This window comes from Maylandia zebra, linkage group LG17, assembly GCF_041146795.1.
Source record: "Maylandia zebra isolate NMK-2024a linkage group LG17, Mzebra_GT3a, whole genome shotgun sequence".
In the NCBI taxonomy this organism is placed as follows: Eukaryota; Metazoa; Chordata; class Actinopteri; order Cichliformes; family Cichlidae; genus Maylandia; species Maylandia zebra.
The window spans coordinates 40,373,340-40,399,046 of record NC_135183.1 but is presented as its reverse complement, the minus strand read 5'-3'; the positions used below and the strand labels follow the sequence as shown (position 1 = coordinate 40,399,046).

Below are 25,707 nucleotides of genomic sequence, written 5' to 3'. Positions count from 1 at the left end.
GATATCCTCCCGTCTCGCATAGTCAAGGACTGCTTCGACGTAATTGGACCCAGTATTTTATGTTTAATGAATCCTTCTTCAGTCTCTGGCTGCGTCCCGTCAGCTTTGAAACATGCCGTAGTCCAGCAACAGAAACCTTGATAGTAATAATTATGTGAATCACAGGCCGATCTCTAAAGTTGTCGAGAGGATAGTTCTTTCACAAGTCCAGGCGTATTTGGATGTGAACAACATTATTGATAAATTCCAGTCTGCCTTTAAACCACGTCACAGCACTGACACAGCTTAGAGTCCTTAATGTTCTTCTTCTAATTGCTGATACTGGACGTGCTGCGGTCCGAGCTCTATTGCATTTATCCTCGGCTTTTGACATGGTGGATCACAGCATCTTGTTAGAGAGGCTTGAGCATACTGTAGGCATTAGAGGTGTCGCCCGTGGTTGGTTTAAATCATACCTCTCCAACAGGTCCTTCTCGGTCGACCTGGGCATCTGCTCTTCCTCCGCTGCACCCGTCTGCTGTGGCGTGCCTCAAGGATCTGTGCTGGGCCCTATTCTACTCTCTAATCTTTGAGAAATACAATATCGCTTATCACTGTTACGCTGACGATATACAGATCTACTGATCCTGCCTGGTCTCTGCACTGCTTTCAAAGAGTGGCTCTTAGGAAACTAAAATCATTGTGTTTGATAGTAATATTCCTCGTGGACAGTTTTGTGATGCCTTTGGTTCCCTTGCCAGCTCCCTCTCTGACACTGTTAGCAGTTTGGGTGTGTTGCTGCAAAGTGTCCGCTGTAGTTAGATCTAGTTTCTACCAACTGCGTCTCATTTCTAAGACTAAGCATTATGTTCCGCATAAGGACCTGGAAAAGCTTGTTCACGCCTTTGTGACCTGTAGGCTGGATTACTGCAACTCCCTTTATTTCAGTCTTCACTCGGCCCTTCTTCATAGACTGCAAACTGTTCAAAATGACGGGAACTGGGAGGTTTGCCTCTATTACCCCTGTTCTAGCTGACCTGCACTGGCTACCCATTAAATTCCACATCCAATTTAAAATACTGCTGCTTACTTTTAAAATGATCAACAACACAGCCCTGAGCTACCTGATCGAGCTCCTTAGTTCGTACATTCCTGCTCGAGCACTAAGATCGTCTACTCAGTTGCTCCTGGTGCAGCTCGTCTAAGAAACTGGCTCGTCTCTTCCTGAGTCCCTTTGGGAGAATCACCAGTTCTGCTGCTGTGTGATTACAGCCACCTGCTTCTATGGAAATCCCACTTTCCACGTTTCCCAGTTAAAGCCGTTTCCTTCTAGTTCTCGATCTTAAGTATCTGACATCCTTCCTATCACCACTAAACAAGTTTGGTCATACTAATAAACAGTATTGACTATCTTTACACTGCTATCTGCTACACACAGCTGTCCGGAGAAATAAAACAGTACCTCATGATCTAATCTGCCCATCGTAACCTGTGGCTCTTCCACACTCTTCAGGCCCGTGTTCCCGTCTTGCTTTACTTCCTCACATTTGCCATTTTTCACCTCCTCTGCTGTGGGCATCTCCTGCAGATAGAAATAAAAATGATTCTGGTGCTGTGTGTACAGAGTGCAGCAAGTGTTGTGTATAAAAACACTCAGTCTCTTTCACAATGGAAACAAGACCACAAAAAACAAGACTTAGAAAGACGTAGAAAACTGAATATGCAGTCTACATTTGCATCTCATGAAGGTCATATGTCGCTGTTTTTGCGTGAAGCTTCTAAGTCTTGGATGAAAATATTATCAATAGTAGTCTCACTCCAGCCCAGTAGTGGTGCAGAGTTACTGACTTTGGCTGTGACTTCTCCGTGTGGTCACATCTGCCTCCCTCACTCTAATCCTTGCATCCTCTTCTGTTTATATCAGCCCTCTGCATTCCCTTGTTTACTACATCCATGAATTTTCTCTGTGGTCCTCCTCTTTTCATTCTGCCTGGCAGCTCCACCTTAAATATCTTTGCCTCTCCAACCTCGTCTCCAAACTGCACAGCCTGAGTCGACGTATTCGTTTCCTAACACTCCGACCTCTTGCTCCACCTTCGCTCGTCTTGTCATCTTCCCTTTCACTGTTTTCCTTCTGGCACAAATCCCCCCTAATACACTGGTCTACTTACTCCACCGTCCCAGCCTTTATATTGTGCATTGCTTTGGTTGGTTGTCCACAGGTATCTGAACTCATCTATTGTCATTCCCTCGATCCTTTGCACCTGTAATTGTGAGTACATTGCAAAAATAATGTGAATAAATTCAAACCTTTGCAACAGTCAGCGTTCTTTCTGTGCAGTTTCCTGCAGCGTCAACAGAAGCTCTGCTCTGCTCCTTGTGCTCCACCTTCAGCTGCTGCAGTGCAGCCTCCAGCTCCAAAGGGTCTGCACCGGCTCCTGCTGGGATATGACTCTGCACAAGGGGGAACATAAACCCCTGAGTTAAGTGACAGATTTCAAACCGCAGAGGTCACATCTGAACTGAAGCGTGTGTGTGAGAGACACACCTGCAGAATAAGAAATGGATTGTCTTTGCTGAAGGACGGTGAGCGGGTTGGGGTTTCTTTCTTTTTCTCACGGAGCAACAAGGCCTCCTGATTTCTTCTTAGTCGATCCAGTTGCTCCTCTACACTCATCCTTGTTCTGCCCACCTCTCTCTCCCCAAATCCTATTTGATCCACTGCACTTTTGGGACGATCCTGCACGGGAAAAGACTTTTCACCTCAAACTGTGACTGTGGCTTTCAGAGAGGGTATGCAACATTTTAACAAAAGATTAAAAATTCACTTGCAAGCACAGTCTGAAATTTAAATATTGCCACAAAGAAGTTCACATTTCCCCAGAAGACTTCAGCTCCAGTTACTTTGTTTTGTTGGCCTTTAACGACCCGAGCTCTGGAGTAAGTGCAGGGTCATCATGTTGTTCATGTAGATATTAATCATGTGTGAATACAAAGTGACTACGCTGCCTTTTACTGTAACTAGCTCACAAAAATACACTACAGTTATACTAGTTTGACACCACACTGTGTGTCTCAGCACCACATGGAAGCTCCTGTCAGGCATCATAGCGGCTAAGATGAACAGGCATGTGGCTCAATGCACACTCCTCATGACAAAGGAATTACCAGAGGAGCGAAACACCAGCTGCTGGTAGACCGAGCAGTCAGCCAAGTCTGCAAGACCAGGCTGACCAACCTGTGCACTGCCTGGATTGATTACAAGAAGGCCTATGACTCAATGCCCCACAGCTGGATACTGGAATGCCTAGACCTGTACAAGATCAATGGGACCCTAAGAGCCTTCATCAGGAACTCAATGGGGATGTGGCGTACAACACTAGAGGCCAACTCCAAGCCCATAGCACAAGTCACTATCAAGTGCGGGATCTACCAAGGAGATGCTCTGTCCCCACTGCTGTTCTGCATAGGCCTGAACCCCCTCAGTGAGATCATTAACAAGACTGGCTACGGATACCGACTACGGAACGGAGCAGTTGTCAGCCACCTCCTGTACATGGATGACATCAAGCTGTATGCCAAGAGTGAACGAGACATCGATTCACTGATCCACACTACCAGGCTATACAGCAATGACATTGGAATGTCGTTCGGACTGGAGAAGTGTAGCCGGATGGTGACAAAGAGAGGGAAGGTAGTCAGAACTGAGGGGATTAAACTACCAGAAGGCAACATTGCAGACATAGAGGACAGCTACAAGTACCTGGGGATCCAGCAGGCGAATGGGAACCATGAAGAGGCCGCTAGAAAAGCTGCAACCACCAAGTACCTGCAGAGGGTCAGGCAAGTCCTGAGGAGTCAGCTGAATGGTAAGAACAAGATCCGGGCCATCAACACGTACGCCCTGCCCGTGATCAGGTACCCTGCTGGGGTAATAGGCTGGCAAAGGAGGAGATAGAAGCCACTGACATAAAGACAAGAAAGCTCCTTACCATGCATGGAGAGTTTCACCCCAAGTCCAGCACCCTGAGGCTGTACGCTAAGCGGAAGGAAGGGGGCCGGGGACTGGTGAGTGTCAGCACCACAGTCCAGGATGAGACAACGAACATCCAAGAATACATTGGGAAGATGGCCCCAACTGACCGAGTGCTCAGTGAATACCTCAGGCAGCAGAAACCCAAGAAAGAGGAGGGAGACGAGGAACCATCATGGAAGGACAGGCCCCTGCACGGTATGTACCACCGGCAGATAGAGGAGGTGGCTGATATCCAGAAATCCTACCAGTGGCTGGACAAAGCTGGACTGAAAGACAGCACAGAGGCACTAATCATGGCAGCACAAGAACAAGCTCTGAGCACAAGATCCATAGAGGCTGGGGTCTATCACACCAGGCAAGACCCCAGGTGCAGGCTGTGTAAAGATGCCCCAGAGACAATCCAGCACATAACAGCAGGGTGCAAGATGCTAGCAGGCAAGGCATACATGGAACGCCATAACCAAGTGGCCGGCATAGTGTACAGGAACATCTGTGCCGAGTATAACCTGGAAGTCCCGAGGTCAAAATGGGAGATGCCCCCAAGGGTGGTGGAGAACGACCGAGCTAAGATCCTGTGGGACTTCCAGATACAGACGGACAAAATGGTGGTGGCTAACCAACCGGACATAGTGGTGGTAGACAAACAGAAGAAGACGGCCGTAGTGATCGATGTAGCGGTTCCGAATGACAGCAATATCAGGAAGAAGGAACACGAGAAGCTGGAGCAGATCCCGGGAACAACATCGGAGATCTCTGTCCAGAAGAGCGCAGTCCTGGGAACAGCTAAGATACTGCAGGACCCTCAAGCTCCCAGGCCTCTGGTAGAGGACCCGAGCCTGAAGGATAAACCGCCCGCAGGGGCGTGCTGGGTGTTATATATATATATATAGAGAGAGAGAACAGAGTCACCAAATGAAGATGATTCTGCTTCTGATCTATATTTACGAGCGGTCAGTGAGAGAGTGCTTCATTTCCTTTTATGTACTCCGAATAAATGCGTCAGACATGACTTGCCCTCGTAGTGCAACAGATTTACCACACTATAAAGGTGAAACTTACAGATCTGGATTCAGGTTTCTTGGTCTTCCTCAGGGTAACGTAGGAAGCAATAGTGGAGGACTCGGCAGGGCTCATTGGGGATTTGGTCCTGGGGGGGATGACACCCACTCGGTACGGGGACACTGTTGGAGAAACAGCCGGAAAATGCTCTCACTCACACATTAATGAAAAACAACTAAAAGGACTAAAAACAATATATAGGCTATGTGTTTTAACTGAACCAAGTTAGTATGAGGTCCCAACGTTACCAACACAGATGTGAGAGAAATATTCTTTCCAGTAGGGCTGATGAAGGCCTGAAAAGGTCAAAGGACAAAGCCTCACCTGTGGCCAGTAAACACTTTCTACATTCAGTGACCATGAATGACATCTTCTAAAACTTGACGAATTGATTGAATAATATAAGATAGCCCAGATCTGTCTTTACTATTAATACCCTTTAACAGATACATTCCCCGACCAAAAAACCATCGCCACCAAAAAAGCTCTAGTACGTAGTTGGACTGCCTTTAGCTTTGATTACGGCATGCATCTGCTGTGGCATTGTCTCCACAAGCTTCTGCAATGTCACAACATTTATTTCCATCCAGTGTTGCATTAATTTGTCACCAAGAACTTGCACTGATGATGGTGGAGTCTGACCGCTGTGCAAAGCCTTCTCCAGCATCCCAAAGAGTCTTAATGGGGTTAAGGTCTGGACTCTGGTGGCCAGTCAATGTGTGTGAAAAGGATGTCTCATGCTCCCAGAGCCACGCTTTCACAGTTTGAGCCAGATGAATCCTGGCATTGTCACCTTGGAAATATGCCCGTGCCATCAGAGAAGAAGAAACCCATTGATGGGATAACCTGGTCATTCAGGGAGTCAGCGGACCTCCTTCTTGGAGCACATGCTGTTGCTGAACCTAGACCTGACCAACTGCAGCAACCCCAGACCACAGGCTTGTAGGCACCAGGCATGACGGGGGCATCACTCCATCTGCCTCTCCTCTTACCCCGATGCGCCCATCCCTCTAGAACAGGGTAAGTCTGGACTCATCAGACCACATGACCTTCTTCCATTGCTCCAGAGTCCAGTCTTTATGCTTGCTAGCAAACTGAAGCCTTTTTCCCGGTTTGCCTCTCTGATTACTGGTTTTATTATGGCTACACAGCTGTTCAATCCCAATTCCTTGAGCTTCCCATTGTGCTGGTGGAAATGCTCTTACATTCACTATTAAACATAGCCCTGAGTTCTACTGTTGTTTTTCTTCGATTTGATTTCACCAAACGTTTAATTGATTGCCGATTACAATCACCACACTTCTTCCTCGAAGACCATGGATCCCCACTATCCTTCCACTTTTTAATAATGCGTCGGACAGTTCTTAACCCAATTTGCGTAGTTTCTGCAGTCTCCTTGGATGTTTTCTCTGCTTGATGCATACCAATGATTTGACCCTTCTCAAACACACTAACATCTTTTCCACAACCACGATATGCATCTTTCGACATGGTTGTTTATGAAATGTGAAGCAACTCATTGCACCAGTTGGGGTTGAATAACTTGTTGCCAGCTGATAATCGCCCATGCAGTAACTGTCCAACAGGAGGCTCGAACCTATTTGCTTAGTTAAATCCAGCGGGCAACTTTTATAATAAGTGTGGCTTGTGGCTCGGCTGCAGGGGTCAGCCCGCCAGAGGGACCCGCTCAGCCCAATCCGGACATCAGTGCCCCGAACCCACTGCTCCACCCCCTCTGCAGCCAAGCCACACCCCATCACGAAACGCCAGCTTCTTTAAAGCACAGTAAAAACAGTGCAGCGAGAATGAGGCTACCACTGAGAGTCACACACTGATTAATAAATGTACCTTTGGATGATGCGCCGTCTTTACTTTCAGTCTCAGCCTTGTCCTTCTCTTCACCGTTGGCCTCGTCCACTTCCTCGTTCACCGTGGTCAGCTCTGGCTCGCTCTTATATAGCCGGTAATCTGGAGCTTGCTTTGAGTGCAATAGGAAGGAAATCTCAGGATAAGAATACATTCATACACAAGTTCAGTCAGGCACACATAACACTGATATGAATTAGATGTATTTGAACTTGTTGAGGAACAGATGCACATGAATTTATTCTTTAGGATGGGGTCTGGAAATAAAAGGCGAAAGATGGCTGAGAACACTGAATCCTGTGAAATGAGGAGCTCGGGTGCATTGGCTCGGTGTACTGAAGTGTGCCAGTCACAGCAAACTGAGGATGTTGGGGGCTGATGTGGTCGGGAGAGGGTGGGGCATGAACGCGTTCAGCGATTCTTACACTGTGTGCTCCATTCCTGGTGCCGGTTTTGCAGTCTTCAGGACGATAATTGTGGGAGGGCATGGGGCCACCACGGTGCGAGTGGTGGGGGGGCACTTGAGGGGGGCGGTCTGATGAGTCGTAGTACTGGGGGAGAGGCGGGCGGGGGGGTACGCTGTTGCCCTCCTTGGGAGGACTGAGTGGCTGAGTGACTGCCTGTAGACAGTTAACACAACGGGGCTCAAAGAAAGGACAGCGCTCCTGTCATGCTGTACAAATGCTGCTCGTCACCAAGAACACTCAGCCTGACTGGACCAGTTTCTGCAAACTGGGATGGAGACACCTCGGCTTGTGCTGGAAATACTCAAACATCACTCTGACTCCAAATGTGTTCTTCTGAGACTTGCTGTTATGGGTGCATTCACAACGACAACAACACAAACTACACTATAAGTATGTTATTAATGGAACATATCAGTGTTAGCGGTAAACACGCATCCTAACGACATGTAAAGAGCTACGGTAAGAGTGAAATATCTGGTTCCGTGAGACGGGACAGGACTTTATTTTTAGTTTTACACCTGTTCACTCTGTCTGCTACTCGCCATCGAGCGCATACTCTACAGGACCGCGGTCCCTCGTTCATCGTGGGAGTTGCGTTCTAAAAATAACCCGCGATAAGTGAAATCCGTGAAGTAGCCAACTTTATTTTTTACAATTATTATAGATGTGTTAAGGCTGTAAAACCCGTCCCTACACAGTTTATAAACTTTTCTCGCACAGGCAGGAACATTTTCACACTTTTCTCTGTTGTTTAAACTCTCAAAGTTCAAACCTTCGTAGAAAGTCCAGTATTACAGAATGAAACCAAACACACCTGCAGGTGACGACGTTTCGTCGACATTGTCGTGTTCGTCAGAGAAAACTTACAAACATACAGTGCAGCACTTCGGAGTCACGCTGCTACTGATCAAAGATTTATGTAAATTGGACAAGCTGAACACATTCTGTACTGTACAGGGGACACGGCACAAGATTGATTGACACTTGTCTACAGCCAATCAGGACACAGAACACAATGTGCTGTAAAAAAAAAAAAAAGCATGCAAAATTGTGCACAAAAAAATCCACGAAACAGCAATGCTGCAAAAGGTGCACCGTGTTATAGCGAGGCACCACTGTAACTGAAGAAGCTAATCTCACCAGCATCATGGAAAGTATCTGTGGAAACGGACAAACCTGAAATGCCACAAAAACAGCTGAGCGAGCGGATTTCTACACTGAACTCAAACATCGACCTGTCCAGTACGAAACCTTTGAGCTACACAATCTCTATTCAGCTGTGAAACAACAGACAGCAAAGCCATCACACACACTCCTGCTGAACAATTTGACCACGTGCTTCATGCTAACCCTTCAGCTGGAGCTCAAACAAAGCCATCTTGGTTGGGCTAGAAAGACGCCAGAAATCTCTGAAGTCAAAACAAACGTAACTAAAACAGAATCATGTGACAGGGGTGTAATGTGCACACTGCCGTACCTCATTCTTCTGCTGGATGCTGAGTGGCTTTGAACCAAGAAAACCTATTAAACAGACAGAAATTGGAGAAAAGAGACAGAAGTGAAGAAGTTTGCGATCACTGAAGATACGTGAATGCATCAGGTGCCGCTGCAAAATGGAGTTCTACATCTTCCTCACAAGATGATTCATCTTTCAGGTATCCAACACTTTGTAACGCACAGAAAACACAACATAGATTTACTGACAAGCCAAAGCAGAATATTAACAGGGTAGATTTAACCAGAAGGCTAAAGACGCGATATCACAGAATCACAAAAAATATAAAAATATAACAAGGACCCTATGCAGAAAACGCACACACAGGGCCACCGTGTCAATTTCACGCTTTGTGTGTGTGAAATGGACACGGATGCACGGAGATATTTCACTTCATGCCAACACGAGAACAATGACGGCAAAGACAATATTAACATGTTTACGTGTATATTAAAAACAGCAGCTAGGCTGTCAGCATCACCGGGTCTCACAGTGTGTCAGTGTATTGTTGGCAGAGCCGTGTAATGACACGTTGTCATGGAAACATAAAACTAGAAACTACAACAGGGCACCAAACGTAACCGACGGTGACTATAACGGCTCTTTCTAAAAGATAAGAGTGACAACCAAGCGAAGGCCGTGACCTGACGACTGAAACGCTGCAACGAGCAAAGCTGCAAAAACAAATCAAATGTACATTTTGACACACAGAAGCAAAAAGTGGTGAAGCAGCTGCTTTTTCTTTAAACCTCCGGCAGGATCAAGATTTGGTTTTGTTCAAAGAGACTGACCGTGGCGTGTTTACAAGAACTGTTTAGAACCTTGAAATTGTATCCAAGACATCAGACACACGCATGCAAGCAAGAACGTAAGAATGTGATGGTGGAGGTGCTGAGGGAGGGCCTCACTGCTATTTGTGCTCCGCTGGGGTTTGCTCTTGGACAGCGCCTCCATCACATCCTGGATCCTCCACAGCTCTTTCTGGATCTGAATGTGCCGCTGACTTGGAGGCTCTGTCTGAAGACACACAGAGACACACATCCAAATATTCTGTTCAAAGTTAACCACCGTGTAAAGTAAGAGTGTGTGTGTGTGTGTGCGTGCTACCTGTGGGCTGCCCAGGGCCTCCAGCTGTTCCAGTAGGTTGGATTTGGCCAGAGTAACATCTGCTTCCAGTAGGTCGTACTCCCTCCAGGAGCACTCTAGCTCCTGAAACAGGACACCAACAGCAGTCGGTTTGTGTTTATCTGTGCGGGTTTTCTTTCCCGTGTCTCCTCTTTTAGGTTCGGGAACCTTTGCCCTCTTTCTCGTCTGTCAGGTTTGCGTGGCATTTCTGTGAGTTCCCCCGGTACATCAGTCCTAAACCAACAGACACAAGGACCAGAGACCCCGAAATCTGCAGCCGAGCAAAGACTGAACTTGTGCTTGTTCCTGAAAAGACTTCCTGCACAATCATGTGGATTCCCATCTACTATCATTAGACTGGCTGCATAGGATATGCAGGGTATGGTTTAGAGGATGGATCTCTTAGAGCCCCGATCCAGTGTGTGACCACTCACAGTGTAGCTAGAGTAGATCCAGCCTTTAGGTATGGGCTCAAAATGTGGTCATAAATATTTTGTACTTGTAAAAAAGATTTGCATGTGTAAAAAGAATTTGTGTGTGGACTTAGCCAAAAAAACCCTGCAAGTTACAAGTACGAATTTTGACCCTATTTTTCTTCCTTTCATCTGATTGGTCAATGTCATGTCAATCACAAATGTAACAATCCAATCAGAGAACAGATGGGTTTGGCTGTCGGAGGGGCGCTTTTTTGAACTGCAGGTCCTTGAAGGGTGATACAGTTTGAAGCTGGAGGATCTCTATATAAATATCCGATAGCAGCTAGGTCCCTTAACTTTCAGTAGCTGTTGAAAGGAAAAAGTTGTGGTATATCAGTGGTTAGAAATCTTTTTTACACATACAAATCTTTTTTACAAGTACAAAATATTTATGACCACATTTTGAGCCCATATTTAGGAGCTTATTTGTTATATTTAGAACATGCACCATTAAAAAAAACACAAAATAAAAGATTTAAAATGCAGATATATAACTGTCACCTGATTCTGTTTCCTTCACTGTTGTTCACATCAAAGCTGTCACAAACATAAACACAGTGGAAGCCACACCGCTATGGAAACAAAGGCTTCGGCTGCGCTACATGCTGGTGTTCTTGGAGTTGAAAGGAGGCTTTCCCAGTACTGTGACTGGTCAAAGAACAAAACATTTTCTTACTCTGTAATCATCAGGAAACGCGTCTGTAACAGCAGTGCAGAAGTATTATTGTTGTAAAGAAATGTATATTTGGGTTTGTATATTCTGGTGTTTATCAAGGAAATTAAATGAAGAGTAAAAGCTAATCAATAACCTTACCAGCATGTATCACAGTAACGCCAGTAAAAGCTGATTTTTACTCTCCATAAGGAGTCTAGGTGATGTTCCACTGTGAGACACGCAATAAATATTCAGTAGCAAGTCCTATTCCATAAAACTGTGGCTGCTTTTCCAAGCATAAATGTCCCTACGTGTCGGGTGGTGATGTGTGAGAGCATGCATGCTCACAGTGCTGACTCGGGACAGCTCCCTGCAGGTGCTGAGCAGCCCATTTTGCAGCACATCTCTCTGTTGGACCAGGCTCTGTGTGGCTGCTGCATTGGAGTCACTCTGTTCACTCAGCTCCTGACTGGCAGACAGCAGCGCTGTCTCCAGAGTGTGCTGCCACACAACACACAAAAATTATTACTGCATATCCGCAAAGAGAGCAACACACATGCACAGAGTGCACAGCTGTACCTTCTCTCTGTGTAGCTGCTGCAGTTTCTCCTCCTGCATCCTCACTGCTTTGTCCTGCTCACACAGTCTGCTCAGCTTGGTCTAACACAGCCACACAAACATGCCCATCAGTAAACGTGTCTTTGAAACGTGTCAATCATTTCACTGAGAGCTGCGGCCGTCTTACATCTATGTCAGCCTCCTCTGGGCGCTGGACGAAGGCGCCGTCTTTGTAGTCATCTGAACTCGTCTGAAGAAGAGAAACAGTCAGAGATGGACACTAAGGGGCAACACATCTGGTACAACGGAGAGCTCCAGGTCAGTTTTTCAAAAAATATTAAGAAATGTCACAGAATGCATTCAGGGATTACTTCTCGACTTGTTATACACTAACAGTCAAAAGTTTGGACTCGCCTTCTCATTTGTTGTCGTTATTTTTGCTACTTTCTACATTATAGATACAAACTGACATCAGATATATGAAGTAAGATATATGGACTCATGTAGCAAAGGAAAAACTATGTTTTATATTTTTGATTTCTGTAAGTAGCTGCTCTTTGCTTTGTTGACAGCGCGGCAAACCCTCGGCCTTCTCTCAGCGAGCTTCATGATGTTGTCACCGGAAACGGCTTCACCCGGCAGGTGAGCCTGTCAGGGTTCGTTTGTGGAATTTGTTGCCTTCTTAATGGGGTTGGGACCATCAGGTGTGTTGTGCAGAAGTCAGGTTGCTACACAGACTGTTAGAATTCATATTATGGCACGAACCAGTCAGCTAAGAAAAGAGAAACAACAGGCCATCATTACTTTAAGAACTGAAGATCAGTCAGTTGGAAAATTGCTAAAACTTTGAATGTGTCCAAGTGCAGTCGCAAAAACATCAAGACTACGATGAAACCGTCTCACATGAGGACGGCCCAGGAAAGGAAGACCAAGAGTCCCTCATTCATCCGAGTCACCAGCCTCAGAAATCACAAGTTAACAGCAGCTCAGATTAGAGATAAGTCTAAATCTGAGATCTTTGGTTCCAACTGCAGAAAAGGTGAATGGATGGCGTACACAGTCACCTGACCTAAACCCAGTGGAGATGGTTTGGGATGGAGCGCAGAGTGAAGGCAACGGACCAACAAGTCCTCAGCATCTCTGGGAACTCCTTCAACACTGTTGGAAACCATTTCAGGAGACGACCTCATGAAGCTCACGGAGACGCCAAGAGTGAGCGAAGCAGGAATCAAAGGGTGGATATCAGGAAGAATCTAAGATATACAACATGTTATTTCACACATCTTTGTTTCCTACATAATTCCACATGCGTTCATCCGTAGTTTGATGCCTTCAGTGAGAATCTGCAATATAAATATTCATGAAAATAAAATAAAAAAACATGAAATGAGAAAGCATGTCCAAACTTTTGACTGTGTGTTTAATTTAATCCCACATGATATAAATTATTGTGTCAGGATTTGTCTTTCCTGAATACAGTGGGCAAAAATTGTTCATATTACACTTGTTGTTTATTACAAGAGCATGAAATGATGCAGTGATGATGGGATATTGTTGATATTTACTAATCCTGCTTGAAGCTGCTTACCCAGATGTTACCACGGCTGCTGTGGATCACATTAGAAAGTACAAACACGCATCGCCAGCGTAGCTTCAGCAAACTATAATATGCTGATAAACAAACTCTTACATATTGCCTCCTACACTTTAGTCTGATTTGCAGCAATGAGGTTGTGCTCTACAAAGAAACAAGTCAACCTTTTTTTAAGGCAACTTTTTGTTGGAATCAGTCCCAAACAACTGTCCCAGAAAATGACCAGTGTTCACTATACAAAGTAGGGCTGCCACAAACGATTACTTTGATAGTCGACTAGTCACACATTATTTTTGCGATTAGTCGACTAATCAGATCATCATCCATTGGACGTAAAACGTACAGCTTATTGCACCAGCAGCATCTGCTCTTATATAACTATCATTAGCTTACAGCTTTACGTGTTTAAGGTCTGTGCTAACTAAAAATAAAGACAAGATGATAGTTTATTAAATTTTAATGAAATTTGCAGATTGTTTCGGTGAAGTTTAATAAACTCCTTGCTTTCTAAAATATAACAGGACACCGGAGTAAATTCTCGAGCATCTCACACTTCTGATAATCAGTTGTCTGCTTGACGTTTATTCAGCTGTGTAAAAACTATAACTTTAATCTCAGCCAAACCGATTTACTCAGGAACAAATAAAATACTAAAGAAAGCCAAACAATAACATTGTTAAGTTATCTAAGTGACTTATATATCATGTTTAACCTGAGTAGTGAAAGACGGCGGTGGGTTTGAAAACGATTTGCCGGGAGTCCGGTGTTCTCACGGCTCTAGTTAGCCTAGCCCCCGGCTAGCTAACGAGCTAGTGGGTAACAGACGTCTCCGAAAACGTCGGAGCGCTTTTGAAAATATGTGGTGTCTTGATAAACTGAGCAGATATTTGAGGTTTACACAGCTACATTCTCGCCTGAAAATACGTTAAACGTTTATTTTGTGACCCAGAAAGAATAATAAGAGTAATATTAAAACTAACTAGCTGCCGCCATTGTTGGAAACTGAGCTGGGCTGCGCTATGAATTCTGGGACACAGGCTGTATCCCAATTCAGGGTCTGCAGCCTTAAAGGCCGCATTTTAAGGCCGATTACGTCACCGCGACGTGACGAAGGCTGTCCCAATTCGAAGGCTGCTCGAAATGCGGCCCTCAAATGCGTCCTTCATTTCCCTGAACTTTAAGGACATGGCGGTGTAAACTTCGTGGCCCAACATATCCCAGAATGCATAGCGCGGCGGTGGGTGTGGATAATTTTGCCGGAAAAAAACGGCGGATGAGGGGTGCCCGAAGAGTAAACTTTAAGTACTGAATATTATGTCACTTATTTATGTGCAAATGTTTAATAACGAAGAACATTAAAACATTCCTGTTGGCCACATGTCGGCAAAGTCATGTGACATTAGTGACGTTTGTGCTAACTTGGTTTTAAAGCCTTTACTTTAAAATATACTTCGGTCAATAGCTGAGCTTAATCTCACAGAGAATGATCAAAGCTCATGTAGAAACAAACAAATGAACAAAATATTTTCTCCTTCATCTCTGTCAAACAAAGCTGTATGACACGTTTCCAGCTGTTAGTATCATGGTTGCTAGGCAACCTGGGCAGCGCAACGGAGGCTAGATCGCCCATTTCACAAGCCTCGCACTTCCGGCCTTAGCGGTCTTTGAGTACGCGGCCCTCGAGGATCGTTGAGGCTGCGTACTTTAAGGCTGCAGACCCTGAATTGGGATACAGACACAGCTTCTTCTTCTTCGGGGTTTAACGGCAGCTGGCATCCTTGTACATGCAGGGCTGATCCAGCTTCACATTTTAACTGGATACTTTATGTAATGGATCAGAAAAAAATGCCTAACAAATAAATGTCTTAGACGTGTGTTAGGTAACAACAGGAAACAGCCCACGAGTCTGTCTCCTGCTTCACACTGAAAATCAAAAATTCTCTTAAAGTTAAGAAGTCTCTTAGAAGTTTAAAAAACAACAAAAACCTAACATCACCTGTAAAGCTCACTGACTAACATTTTCTACCTGTTTGTTTAGTTTGTGCATAAACAGAAATGTAAAATTACCAATCTGTGGTCTCAGGGAAAGCTCAAGTGTGTTGAAAACATCCCTGCTCTAATGATCTCTGCTGCTGTCACTGCAGATCCACAGTGCAGTGGTTTATAAATTCACGTAGCAAGCAAATGGCTACTAGTTCCTTTGGGGGTGCATCAAAAAGGGCATGTGCCAAATCAAGCATGTTGTGGTCTCGTGACAAGGAAAATTTGAAGGTACCATTAACTGTGTGCAGAGTAAAAGCGTGATTCCCAGATCACGAGAGATTCTACTTTTACTAATGAGTGACTAAAGAGTGGAACCAAGTCCACAGAGATAACCCCACGCCATAATCCCCCCTCCACCAAACTTGGCACAATGCAGTCAGACAAGTACAGTTCTTCTGACAACAACCAAACCCAGACTCGTTCATTGGCTTGCCAAATGGAGAAGCATGATTCATCACTCCAGAGAGCACATCTCCACTGCTCTAGAGTACAGCGGCAGTGTGCTTGAATGCAGCTGCTTGGTCACAGGAACCCACAGGAAGTTCTCTGCGCTCTGCTCTCTAGCTAAGCTGAAGTTTGGAGGTCTGTGGAGGTTGACTTAGCAGAAAGCTGGCAGCCTCTGTGCACTATGTCTCGATGCACACTCAATCATCCAGGCCCCATCCTATCACAGTACTAAAGTGGACTTCACTGAGCTCCTGAAAGCAACCACTCTGCATGCCTTGGTGGTTGACCTTATGAGCCTGTGTAAAACGATTATACATGAATTCAGCGGTTTGGATGGGTTAGTGAAGACTTTTGGCAATATAGAGCAGTTCCAGCTTATAACTCAACCTAAAACATCGACTGTCCTGAGATTGACCAACTGTGTCCTTCTGCTTCTACCCATGTACAGATTCTTTGGTATTCTTGTAAAGAAATCTGACACGGTTTCCTGAAATGTCATGTCAGTTTTTAGTTTTCAAAAAAACAAACCTGTAATACAAACACATTAAACCAGTCAAGCATTCCCCAAGTAAACCTCAACAATAAACACTGCTGTGTGACGGGAGACGCCATTGCTCTGACACTCATTGCAGCCACAAATCATGCTCAGTTCCAGGTGCATAAAGAAAGGAAAGCAGTGAAATGAGATGTGCAGGAAACAAAAAGAACGTCACATACACTTCAAACATTGCAATAGGTGAAACATAGGAAGGATCACTGTGGAACAACTGACAGATGAACTGACTGCATCCAAAACATGATAACTAGGTTAACAGTGGAGGGGATGATGTGGATAGACAACTACTGGAAACATCTGGCTTGAGTCTGCTCCCCCTCATTCAAAAATATAGAGTTCTGCAAGAAATAACTTGGACGTAAACTTTGGATAAGAAAACCAAACGACCAAGATTTATCAGCAGCAATAGTTTCATAAATGCATATTCCTCTAAATGTTTGATATTTCATGTTGAGAGGGGATTTTTCACTTTAAAAATGAATAAATAAATAAATGACTTGCTGAACGAAATCGTGCAACTTTGGTGCTCCAGCATGTAAAGATAAACTGAAGGTTGACTGTGTGACACGTCCCTAACAGAGATGCCTGCACAGTGACTCAAGCCAGAACCTGCCTAAGACCTTACTTGCTGGTAGAGTTGTGGCCTTGGTGCAGAGTTCTCAATCATAGTGTGAATCATGAAGATTAGAGGCTCATTCTCCTTCGTCTAGCGGAGCGCCGTGGAGAAAGAAGATACAGTGATGTAATAACACAGCTATAACTGTTGCTGGAGGATGAAATACTGTTTAATAACTGCTTTGTAAACAAAACTGGAAGACAAAAAGTAGGATAAACACACCTGTCACAGTTTAGTGTTCTGTCACTCCACCTCTGACCAATCTTATTCTAAAGCCTTTCTGATCAATCCTAACTCTCACCTCAAATCTATAATAACCTGCAAAGAAATGTCAGGTCATGTATACAACCAAAGAGCAATATTTATGATATTTCTCCAAGGAGGTGCTTTTGGATTTTTGGATGTAATTAAAAAACAACAAGTCTTCATTGAGTCAGTGGTTTCTAGGTATGACCAAGGACCAAATGATATTTGTCCCAGGTGAGGTACTGCAGTTCTCCCATAGGATTGACCTAATCACAGATTTAATGCACATACACTATGTTGCCAAAAGTATCTGCTTGCTTGCACTCACAGGCATATAAACTTGAGTGACTTCCTATTCTGAATCCATAGGGTTAAATATGATGCCAGCCCTCCCTTTGCAGCTATACCAGCTTCTGTTCTCCTGGGAAGGTTTTCCACGAGGTTTAGGAACGTGTTTATGGGAATTTTTTGGCCATTCTTTGAGATGTGCATTTGTGAGGACAGACACTGATGTTGGACTTGGCCCGGCTCGCAGTCTCTGCTCTTTTTCATCTCAATAGAGTTCTATCAGGTTGAGATCAGGACTCTTCAGTTAATCTCTTCCATAACAAGCTCGCTCCCTAATGTCTCTATGGACCATACTTTGTGCACTGCTGTGCAGTTATAGTGGAACTGGAATTCTCAAACTGATCCCACAAAGCTGGGAGCATGAAACTGTCCAAAATGTTTTGGTGTGGTGAAGCATTAAGAGTTGCTTTCAATGGAAAAAGGAGCTGAACTCCTCAAAAAAAAAAAGAAAAAGAAAAAAATCCCAACTTATATACCCCATCTTACAAACTTTATGACTGGTAAATGCAGTCAGGCAAATATCGCTCTCCTCCATCGGACTGCCAGGAAAAGTGTGATTCAGCACTCAACTGATGCTTTACATTGCACTCGGTGATATAAGGCTTGGATGCAGATACTCGGCTATGGAAACCAATTCCATGAAGGTTTTAGACACTGTTCCTCAGCTAATCTGAAGGTCGGAGGTCTGTAGTGACTGATTCTGCAGAACACTGGTCATTTCTGCACCCGCTGACCCTACTCTTTGATTTTATGTAGCCTCTACTTTGTGACTGAGTTTCTGCGATTTCTAATCCTTTTCACTTTGTTCCAATAGCCCTAACAGTTGACTGAGAACTATTTAGCAGCAAGGAAATTTCACAACTGTACTGGGTGCACTGGTGGCACGATATGGTACCATGATGGAATTCACTGAGCTCCTTAGACCAACCCATTCTCAAATAGTCTGCATGCCTGTGAGCTTAATCTTCACACCTTTGACCACGAAAGTCACTTTGATGATTTGAAGGGGTAAATGGTAAATAGCGCTTTACTAGTCCCTAAGGACTAAAAGCGCTTTACACTACAGTCATCCACCCATTCACACACTGGTGATGGCAGCTACATTGTAGCCACAGCCACCCTGGGGCGCACTGACAGAGGCGAGGCTGCCGGACACTGGCGCCACCGGGCCCTCTGACCACCACCAGTAGGCAACGGGTGAAGTGTCTCGCCCAAGGGCACAACGACTGAGACTGTTGGAGCCGAGACTCGAACCGGCAGCCTTCCAATTAAAAGACAAACTGCCAACTCTTGAGCCACGATTGGTGTGTCAATACTTTTGGCAATATCGTGTAGGGTTTTAAAATTTCCGTACAATGAATATCAACTTGCAAAGACAATGAACATCAGTTTGCTTCGAATTTCAGCAGCATGAAAGTAAAGACATGTTATACACCAGCAGTCCCCAACATTTTTTTTGCACCACGGACTGGTTTATGTTCGACAATCCAGTCTGTAAGTCTGACGTCATCAGCTGTGCCTGGGCCCAGACTACGATGCAGCTCCCAAAGTCAAACAAACACTGTGGCATCACTGAGAGTTAAAAACTGTAAATTCTTTCATCTTTAATGAAATGATCAGTGGCAATAAAAACAGAGAGGCCGACAGTGAACACTGACTGATTTTAGGGGCTTGTTCAAATTAAATGGAACAAGATACAAAGTATTAAAACATGTTAAAAACACAGCAACCTTAATAAACACAGAGGGCCGGGAGGCAGGATTCATCAGGTCATCACTTAATGACCAGATATTTTCACGGACCGGCCTTTAAGGTGTTGCGTATAAATACAGCAAAATAAAACTAGTACCGGTACCAAAAAAAGAAGATTTATTCATAACACACGTGAAAAGACCCAGGGAAACAGAGTTAACGATAAAAACCGCTAGAAACCCTGAAAACCATAAGTTTCACACCAAGCCTCAACTCTCGCGGCCTGGCACCAAACGACTCACGGACCGGTACCGGTCCATGGCCCGGGGGTTGGGGACCGCTGTTATACACAGTGTATCAGAGTTTTTAGAGGCCACGATGCAAAGCACCTGCCCATAAAGCTTTCTAGGGTCCATTCACTTCTGTATTAGATGTTATACCCTTTACATTTCTATCTAAAGGTAGAATTTCATGTAGTTTCATGTTAAATAGTCATGTAGACAATTCAGACTCTGATGTGGTTTCCTTCTCTTTCTTTTCTTTTTTCTTTATGCTTGTATAAAATGTGGTGTGAGGCAAAGATAAAGGCAGAGAATAACTAAGAAAACTGAAAATAACTCCCTTCCACAAAGACTATGTTTTCACAGAAGGACGACCTTTTCAGTACTGAGCAGTCCTGTTCAATAATAGAGGGAAGGCTAGTCCTACCTAACAGGCTGAAAATAAACAGCACATTTCGATGCCTGATCCTGGTATGACATGTGCAAACTGCCAACAGATTATGTTTTCCCAGAAGGATGAGCATGCTGAAGAAGAAGAATGTGCTCAGAGATGTCAACGTCCTGGCAATCTTAAATAGCCCAGTGTGTGCAGGTCATGAAAACAACCTGGTGATAAATATCACTACAGGTTCAGACTTTTTTTTAAAGATCCAACTGAAATCTGGAATCAAAGTAATTAAAGAGAATCCAACATAACTGCATCACAGTAACAACGTGCTTCTTACAAGGAATACGTTAACAGTAGTGTAGTGTTTATAGTGTAGTGTTTATAGTGTAGTGTTTATAGTGTAGTAGGGCCAGTGTTGGGGAGTAACGGAATACATGTACCGCCGTTACGTATTTAGAATACAAAATATGAGTAACTGTATTCCGTTACAGTTACCGTTTAAACAGGTGGTATTCAGAATACAGTTACTTTGTTGAAATAAATGGATTACACTGCGGTACTTGTTTCATTTTGTCGCGGGTCAGGACTGTTTGGGTTTTGTTTGACAGCTACGTTCTTTGTTCCAGGCGGCAGCGTTACGGTTGCCATGGTTACAGGGCGACGCTCTCTCTCTCTGCGACTGTGTGTTTCCTGGGTGAGAGAGCGCCTTTTCGTTGTTGTTGTTGTTGTGCTAAGCTAACAGGCAGAATGCTACAAGCATAGCTCTAAAGAATGTAGCATCATGGGCAGTATAGTCCGTGCTGCAGGGAGAATGGACTGCCATACACGTTATGGGTCTGTGAGCGCGAGGAGGGAGAAAAAGGAGAGTGGAAAGGTACGAGTTGTCATCGAGGAAAAACGGGAGCTGGAAGCATGTAAATATAATAATAACCACTGCAGCCAAGAAGAGTGCCTGACGAGCCCAGCTGTAAGTAAGCTATTAAGACTCGACTGTACACCGTGTTCGTGTTTTCCTCCGAAAACAATAAGTTCCGTTGGAGCAGCCTTTCAACGCCTCTCTCTGTCTCTGCTAGCAAAGTTGACCCACACAACAAAGTAAAGCTATTTTTCGGCTACGAGCCGACAGGGACCCCGCCGTATTAGTCAGAGGTCCCTTTACTACAGTTCGGAGTCGCGGACCTTCAGTAATAGTAATAAATCACACAGCAATAGTACATTCACGTTGTTGTAAAAAGCATGATAATATATTAAGTAATCCAAAGTATTCAGAATACGTTACTGTCATTGAGTAACGTAACGGAATACGTTACAGAATACATTTTGGGGCATGTATTCTGTATTCTGTAATGGAATACATTTTAAAAGTAACCTTCCCAACACTGAGTAGGGCTGCCACAAACGATTATTTTGATAGTCGACTAGTCACCGATTATTTTTGCGATTAGTCACTAATCAGATCATCATCCATTGGACGTAAAACTACAGCTTATTGCACCAGCAGCATCTGCTCTTATATAACTATCATTAGCTTACAGCTTTAAGTGTGTAAGGTCTGTGCTAACTAAAGATAAAGACAAGATGATAGTTTATTAAATTTTAATGAAATTTGCAGATTGTTTCGGTGAAGTTTAATAAACTCCTTGCTATCTAAAATATAACAGGACACCGGAGTAAATTCTTGAGCATCTCACACTTCTGATAATCAGCTGTCTGCTTGATGTTTATTCAGCTGTGTAAAAACTATAACTTTAATCTCAGCCAAACCGATTTACTCAGGAACAAATAAAATACTAAAAAAGCCAAACAATAACATTTTTAAGTTATCTAAGTGACTCATATATCATGTTTAACCTGAGCAGCGAAAGACGGCGGTGGGTTTGAAAACGATGTGCCGGGAGTCCGGTGTTCTCACGGCTCTAGTTAGCCTAGCCCCCGGTTCGCTATCGAGCTAGTGGGTAACAGACGTCTCCGAAAACGTCGGAGCGCTTTTGAAAATATGTGGTGTCTTGATAAACTGAGCAGATATTTGAGGTTTACACAGCTACATTCTCGCCTGAAAATATGTTAAACGTTTATTTTGTGACCCAAAAAGATTAATAAGAGCAATATTAAAACTAACTAGCTGCCGCCATTGTTGACAACTGAGCAGAACTGTCACTACCTGATCGGTACCCCGCATGCGCGAAAGGTGTCTACTTCCGGTCGAACCGTTTTACGATAGTTACGGGTCAGAGTATCTGTCAAGATGTTAAGAATAACAAGTATCTCTTAAAATGTTTCCGATAATGAAACATATAGTATAATGTAGACAAAAACAAAAAAGTAAAAAGATAGTGACAGATCAGGGCTCCCGATCCTCACTGCGCATGTGCAAAGTCGGACCGTACAAATCGGGTCTACCCGATCCGTACCGCGCATGTGCAGGGGTTTTCTTCTTCTTCTGTTCGTTTAATGGCAGTTTACTCCCCAGTGTACGAGGATACCGCCACCTGCTGACCGAGCGAATAAACCCTATTATAAACTGAATTAGCGTCATTACAAACGTGTGTTAAATTTGATTTAGTGATAGTCGAGTGTGTTTATGCTTGTCTGTGAGGAGAGGATTGTTAGAAAAGTGATGATGATGTCCGCTATCACTGTCAATTGCCAGTAAACACTTCATCTGGCTGATGAATCTTCGCGTGACATATTACAAATTCAGTATTATTAACTCTGTCATTAGGCACCATTCTTCTTATTTGACGGTGCTGTTGTTTAATCGGGGGACGCTCTCTGTTGAGGAGAAAAGCAAAAATTTGTTGCGGATACGGATTATCCATTATCCAGTCAAAAAGGAGGCAGAGCTGTTGAGAAATGCTAGGAGCTAACTGGGCGCTAACCGTGTCATTCAAATATATTGAATGTCGCAATGTTGGCAAAGAGAGGAAGTGACGTAAGATTTGCGCATGCGGGGTACCAATCGGGTTTCCGGTACGGATCGGGTAGTGGCAAGGGCTGCGCTATGAATTCTGGGACACAGCTTCTTCTTCTTCGGGGTTTAACGGCAGCTGGCATCCTTGTACATGCAGTGCTGCCATCTTCTGTTTCAGTCCGTTATTACACTCTTAAATCCTGCTACTGATTCCTGCGTCTTTTGTGATCTTACAAAGCTTCAAACGACGCGTCGACTATTAAATCAGTCGTCGACGATTTTGATAGTCGACTAATCGTGGCAGCCCTATAGTGTAGTGTTTATAGTGTTTATAGCTTCACAAACTGCGGATTCAAACAAGTAGCTGCATTATAATATAGACTTCATACTCATATATGATTCGCAACCAGTTTCAAGTCTTTGCAAGTTGAGCTTCAAACTTCATACATACTTAACGTCACTGAACCCAATAGCTATCTACAAATTAGCCCACTGAACAAAGCATTGGGCAAAAGTGCTACAAATGCTGCAGGAAGTTTGTAATGCAATTTCAGCTTCAGAATGAAAGATTCTGAATAAACACGCAAAGAAATAAAGGATAAAATAGATCATTGTAAATGTGTGTACATTTACAGAAGATTTTCTGGAAACAAGCAAATGTTCTCTTCCAGTAAGTGAAAACTGGATCTTCCCATGACTCACAAAATGTTTTATTTGATTTAAGACAAGAGGAGCAGAGTGCTCACCTGACTTTCCAGGTATATAAGGTTCCTCTGGAGATGATGGAAGAGAACATCAGTCTTCAGTAGCCAAGAAGGAAGGAGAGAAGAAATAGGAAAAGTTTGGTAGACACATTAGTACAGAGGCAAAAGCAGGAAAGGAAAAGACAAAGTTACAGAGGAAGAGTTCACAAAAACAGAAGAGAGAGAGAATGACAGCAAAGAATTTGAATCTTAACCTCAGTTTATGTACAATCGTCCCTAAATATCATTATGGCTTCCTATGTGTCTGGGGCGGCAGCAGCAAAAGTAAACACAGGAAGAAGGTGCTGCGTTCTGGACTGTTGGAGAACACAAAGCATTTACGTTCATTTGCCGTGATCTATAGTTCTTTCCTGCACTGAGAATACGAAGCATATTTGGCTACGGACGTTTTTCGCTCAAACGTGTAATTTGGATCACTTGGTGTTTCGTTCACATTTGCACCATAAATGCACCAGTCTGGAGTTCATCTGGGACCGTACGGAGAGCGTCTTCCAAAGCATCTTGGTATGGTTGTTCTGATCCACAGCCCAGCGCCATTTCTGTGTTCACACTTGCACAAACCAACTGCAGCAGGGAAAACGAAGCAGAGCTCGATTTAAACCGAACAAACACAAACTCGCTCAGCAAACTGTCCACATAAGTCATTAAATTAATATTATAATCTGATATCTATTTTTGTCACGTTCCTGGGTCCGCTCTCCAAATGTTTGTGGCTTTCTCGTGTTTGTTTCGCTCATTCCTGATGTGTTTAATGTTTCATGTGTTCTTCCTTAAACCTCTGTTATCGCTCTCGTAGACTGAGTTTAGCATTTTCATTGTTTTCTGGTTTAGTTTCTTAGTCAGATCCTGCTTGTGTTGTGTTCACGTCTGTGTCAGTTCTAGCTTCCCTTTCTGTCCGTGTTCTTCACTTCCCATCTTATTTTGCTTGTCCTTCGGCTTGCGTTAAGTTCTGTCCTGCTGTCACTTCAGCACTCCAGTGTCCCACAGCCCTAGTGTGTGTTTTAGCTTCTGTGGATACCCACACTTGATGAATTAATGACTCTTCTTTAGTTTATCACAGTCTGCATTCTGGGGCCTCACTCGCCTCCCTCACAGTTTTATAGTTTGAAACACTTGAGCTCACGCACCGCAGTAGGTTCAGGCCTACAAACTAAATTCACGACATGACGGTGGAATATCTGTCACGCCATCTCCACACGCAGCGTGGAATAACTTCTTGATCTTCAATACATAAAAGAAGACAGATACAACATACATACTGATGGGCTCAAAGCAGCACGTCATGCACGTGTCGTGTGACCATCACAGCTAAATACTAAATACTTTGTTTTAAAAAGTAAAACAAAGTATTCCTCTGTATTTGAATTATGAAGGGATTATGTTCCTGAATGTTTAAACGTGAATTCTTTATGTTCAGAATAACAAAGAAAATGAAATGATTTTACTGATTTTAAAGTTTAGACTTTGTGTTAAACCATGTAAGTCAGATATACGAGTTGTGGGTGGACATCGGATGATTACATGTCAACAACTTTATTAGACGACCAAAATGTGAAGATGTGACGTCCGGTGAAGGAAGGTGGAGGACGGGTGAGCAGGTATAAATGTGGGGTGTAAAAGAGATTCTTCCTTTAGTCTTCTGTGCAATGAGCAGTTCAGAACATTGGATCTAAACAGGTCACCGTTTAAACTCCCCGCAGAGACGCGAGAGGGGGAACCGAAGTCCAACCTGTGAACTCATTAATCGACTTTGGGATTTTGTCTTTTCATCAGCTCATTTTTGCCGTGTTAGATGGTTGAATTGACCACATCACACTTCGACTGAATGCTGCTTTCCTATTGGGTGATTATCATGGGGATAAGTGCATCTTTGGGCCTAGTTGAGATTCAAGATTCTTTATTTGTCCCGTGCATAGTTATACAGGTGTAACACGCAGTGAAAGGTGACCTGATACGCTCCTCTGTGCAGAGAAAAAAAGAGCCTATATACAGTGAATGAGTATATACAAGTGGGTGAGTTATGTACATTATATAAATAGAAATAAAATAAAACAATCTGGATGTGCTCATCGATCTCCAAGCTCTCCTCACCAAAGACAAGAACA

General features: G+C 43.9%; 1 protein-coding gene across 7 annotated transcripts in view; it reads right to left on the bottom strand.

Annotated features, from left to right (window-relative positions):
• Positions 1–25,707, bottom strand: part of LOC101487254 (pleckstrin homology domain-containing family A member 5) — a 167,097-nt gene that overhangs the window by 18,435 nt on the left and 122,955 nt on the right. For 4 of the 7 annotated variants that reach the window (XM_076875709.1, XM_023154173.3, XM_012925274.3 and 1 more), the window contains 13 exons: positions 23,585–23,638; positions 16,982–17,062; positions 11,904–11,966; positions 11,738–11,818; positions 11,507–11,659; positions 10,010–10,111; positions 9,811–9,919; positions 8,885–8,928; positions 6,923–7,052; positions 5,075–5,196; positions 2,528–2,719; positions 2,290–2,433; positions 1,442–1,561 (listed from right to left, as the gene is read on the bottom strand). In XM_076875709.1, coding sequence (XP_076731824.1) covers positions 1,442–1,561; positions 2,290–2,433; positions 2,528–2,719; positions 5,075–5,196; positions 6,923–7,052; positions 8,885–8,928; positions 9,811–9,919; positions 10,010–10,111; positions 11,507–11,659; positions 11,738–11,818; positions 11,904–11,966; positions 16,982–17,062; positions 23,585–23,638 — 1,395 coding nt within the window. The remainder of the gene's footprint in view (positions 1–1,441; positions 1,562–2,289; positions 2,434–2,527; positions 2,720–5,074; positions 5,197–6,922; positions 7,053–8,884; positions 8,929–9,810; positions 9,920–10,009; positions 10,112–11,506; positions 11,660–11,737; positions 11,819–11,903; positions 11,967–16,981; positions 17,063–23,584; positions 23,639–25,707) is intronic. The other 3 variants (XM_076875711.1, XM_076875712.1, XM_076875710.1) reach the window with 2 other exon arrangements.